The 4,084-nt window shown below is 47.1% G+C and overlaps 1 protein-coding gene across 1 annotated transcript in view; it reads right to left on the bottom strand.

Moving 5' to 3' along the window:
- Positions 1-3,880, bottom strand: part of LOC135824957 (sushi, von Willebrand factor type A, EGF and pentraxin domain-containing protein 1-like) — a 15,522-nt gene extending 11,642 nt beyond the window's left edge. Inside the window, exons 1-2 of the mRNA XM_065337694.1 lie at positions 3,728-3,880; positions 518-688 (exon numbers count right to left, since the gene is read on the bottom strand). Of these exons, the coding sequence (XP_065193766.1) occupies positions 518-688; positions 3,728-3,842 (286 nt within the window). The 5' untranslated portion in view covers positions 3,843-3,880. The remainder of the gene's footprint in view (positions 1-517; positions 689-3,727) is intronic.
- Between the last annotated feature and the right edge of the window lie 204 nt (positions 3,881-4,084).

Here is a 4,084-nt window from a genome sequence, read left to right as displayed (position 1 = left end):
CATTTCCTGCTTATGGGTTGCGCAGTTGCGCAGCATGGTCACTATAATGAGTAGGTGATGGTGCAACGGTTGTGCAATCATAAAATCGGGATTCATGGGTTTATTGTTCTGGAATTTTAGTTGTCGGCTTGTTTCTCGTGATAAATCTAAAATTGACTTCGTACTTGGTCATTTTTGGAAGAAAAAAAAGGAAATTATCGTGTCGCCGTAAAAGACCGAGCCTAATCCGAGGTCTTTTACTCGGCTTTTATTTGCTATTGACCTCGTACTCAGTCATAATTAGATACATATTCACTAAACAGTTGTTGACACAGAGCAGTAGAGCTTGTTGAAAGTAGAACAGAGGAATAAAATAGCTAACTTGGGTCCACCAGTGTAAGTTTTGATGTAGGGCAATGCCAACCTAGATCACCCAGTAGATACTTGAGATATTATGTTATGGTGTCTTGTGCCAACTATCTATGCAAACAACACTTTAACACCGTAAGAATGCACATTGCTTGCAGTTAGAACTTACTTTTACACGAAACAATTCTTTTCGAAGTCGTTTGGGAAACACAAGTGTAGTTGGCCGAAGTATGAAGTCGATATCCAGGATTGCAGAAAAGCTCTCGACCTGCCAACCCGTCACCCCCCTCTTTTGTGTACCCATTATCAAGAGTCGAAACAGCACACGTTCCGGAATATGCTGCAGGCACAAACAGAAAAGTTCGTGATAATAGCTGTGCACTATACTGTATAGGGAAGAACTTGTAATGGGTGAGCAATATTTGCTAAAAGCAGTTTAAAATTCCAAACTAAATGTTACGTTTTTCATCCCTTCTGTGTACGTTTTGCATCTGTATGTGAGAGACCAACAGGCGGAGTCTATTTCTGTGATCAAATGGAGAAACGCTCATAGCTGAGGTAAAACATTATTCTAATAAGACTACCAGGTGTGAAGCTAACCCTAAACACTTCACAAACACAGGCTTGCTCAGGCTGCTTAGCCTGAGTTCTTTGAAGGTATTGACAGACTGGATTGCTGGCGGAATAATAATAGATTCAAGGCGACCTCTTAGTTTTTGCATTGATGCATTTGCGTGAGTATGTGTGTCTTACTGTAGGTGTACATGTGTATAGTTGTTAAAGTTAGGTAGGTAGAAAGGATAGGAAGCAGATGTTTGATACAGATTGGCGGAAAATGATCCACATACAAATATGCTTACCAACTCTCGAAAATTGTTCTTGGACTGGGTATATCAGATTTAGGGTGTATAATACGAAGCCAGGGCCCCAGAATAAAACTTGAAACTTGTTTATGATTTCCAGGTTAAATTATATTAGCGCTTGCACCGGAATGCATCAGAGCAGTGTATAGGAAATGGGAGAGCCAAGTGACTACATGCAATGGAAAGTCACAGAGCAAAGCTGCATGCATACCCACGTATTCTCACAACACCGCACAATGATGATTGGGTAACACCAGTGTGCTGGTTTCGATCAACTGGTGAAGCGATTGGCGTTGCAAACAGCCAAAGTGATCGCTCACGACTGAGCTGCAGCAGTACCCGCGACCGGGTGCAAAGTTCCCTGATCGACGTTGCAAACAGCCAACCAGGGTGAAGCAGTTGGCGTTGCAAACGGCCAAAGCAATCGCTCATGCTTGAGCGGCAATAGTACCCGCGATTGGGTGCAATGACTACTGATTGGCGTCGCAAACAGCCGACCAATAGTATGCAATTTTAAGCAGAGATAGTAGCAGAGAAGCCACCAGTTGAAGGAAGCTGTTCCCACCTATATAATGTGGGAATAGGAGGGTGAGTAGCAAACAAATTCCGGTTGCTGCTCAGTGACACTGCAAAGGTAAGCGCAAGCCAAAGTCAGCGCAGCAAGAGCTACCCAAGGCGATTTGGGCGCGCATGCGCAGCAGTTGAGTGCACGTGTAAAGCCAGCTCAGTCGCAGCTAGCATGAGATAGAGAGCAGCGCATCGGTCTTATCGCTAACTAGGGTTAGCCCAAAAGCTAACCCAACATTTAGCGCTTGCACCCGAATGCATCAGAGCACTGTATAGGAAATGGGAGAGCCAAGTGACTACATGCAATGGAAAGTCACAGAGCAAAGCTGCATGCATACCCACGTATTCTCACAACACCGCACAAGGATGATTGGGTTACACCAGTGTGCTGGTTTCGATCAACTGGTGAAGCGATTGGCGTTGTAAACAGCCAAAGTGATCGCTCACGACTGAGCTGCAGCAGTACCCGCGACCGGGTGCAAAGTTCCCTGATCGACGTTGCAAACAGCCAACCAGGGTGAAGCAGTTGGCGTTGCAAACGGCCAAAGCAATCGCTCATGCTTGAGCGGCAATAGTACCCGCGACTGGGTGCAATGACTACTGATTGGCGTCGCAAACAGCCGACCAATAGTATGCAATTTTAAGCAGAGATAGTAGCAGCAAAGCAACCAGTTGAAGGAAGCTGTTCCCAGAAAACCAGCACACGGCACCCCAGCAAGCGTTCACCACCAATGCACGAGAGCTAAGAACAAGTGATTAAGGCACGAGATGGATAAAGGTAGGCATGCAGATGGATGAAATCCAACGCAGGTTCTCAATACGGCAATTTAGCAATGACAATCGGTACCTGTATGTCAAGGCTATATTACATCGACTGGAATGGCAGCACTGCTCGGTCTGGTTGTGCTTGAGCAGCTGGGGCGAGACGTCGGAATTCCTCCATGCGGAAACGAGACAGCGAATCGGCAATGCAGTTAGACTGGCCAGCAATGTGAGCAGCAGTGACGGTGAAATTGAAGCGGGGGCACACAAAGAACAGCTCCCTGATCAGGGTCATCACTGGCGGTGACTTGCATGTGCCGGAGCGGATGCAATCTACCACAGCCTTGTTGTCACAGTGCATTGTGATACGAAGCTGGCACCAGTCCTTGCCCCACGTGCAGCACGCTGTGACCAACGCGTAGAGCTCCTTCCACTCAATGTTGTGAGCGAGTTGCTCAGGCGACCAGGTCCCTTGAAGCCAGCGGCCGCTGTTGAATGCGCCCCAGCCCAGGGTGCCACTGGCATCAGTGAACAGCTCCAAGTCTGGAGCTGGTGTCCAATCTGGGAACAGGAAGAATGATTTTCCGTTCCATTGTTCCAGGAGCCGTAGCCACCATTGGATATCTTCCTGGCACTCGGTAGTCAGACTGATGCGGTAGTGAGGCTGCTGGTAGCTACTGCGAATAGACCACAGGCGCCGCATAAATGTCCGGCCGGGTACGATGACTCTTGCAGTGAAGGAGAGTTTTCCCAGAAGAGATTCGAGTTCGCGCTGAGACATGGTGGGGTTGATGCTCGCTGCAGTCAACAGGCGCTTGATGTCAGCCAATTTGTCGTCAGGAAGCCGGGCTTCCATCTTCTCACAATCCAGGATAATGCCCAGGAAAGTCAGGGTACGAGAGGGGCCTTCCACATTCGCAGCTAGCATGAGATAGAGAGCAGCACATCGGTCTTATCGCTAACTAGGGTTAGCCCAAAAGCTAACCCAACATGTAAAAATCACAGTGCATCACCAAGGGGATATTTTGAATCGTAGTGTTCTTCTTCTTGGATAAGTCATTGGAACTACCTCCGTCACAATTACTTCATCATCGCTTTTGGACGATGTTGGGTGGCAGATAAGCCCTTAAAAGGTGTATCCTATTCTTTCTGAGCCAAACATGAAAATTATAGTTTTCAGAACTCACATGTGCACTTCGGAAGTTGGGTTGTATTTGTGGTGTTTGAACAATAGACCACGGCTGGTCCAACCCGCGTGAAACCATCAAAGCAAGCCGTTTGGAACATTGGTGGCGTTCCCATCAGTCGGCCATTCTGGATTGCTGGTGCCTGGCATTTTATTTCTGGGAGAAGGGAATAATTAAGAAATAAATAGTACGAGATAGCTCGACTTAAAATACGTATCGTATAGTTGTGATTCACCAATACGAATCATCGAAGAGGAAAAAGATTAGTTAGGATGAGACCAAGTCCACATCCAAACCCTCAATCGCTGTTCTGTTGGTTTTGGGCAGTCTTTTTGCTCCTTCGGTCTTGGGCGCACT

The sequence above is a fragment of the Sycon ciliatum genome, chromosome 9 (assembly GCF_964019385.1).
Source record: "Sycon ciliatum chromosome 9, ocSycCili1.1, whole genome shotgun sequence".
Lineage (NCBI taxonomy): Eukaryota > Metazoa > Porifera > Calcarea > Leucosolenida > Sycettidae > Sycon > Sycon ciliatum.
The sequence above is the reverse complement of the archived record's forward strand: the minus strand, read 5'-3'. Positions and strand labels throughout refer to the sequence as shown.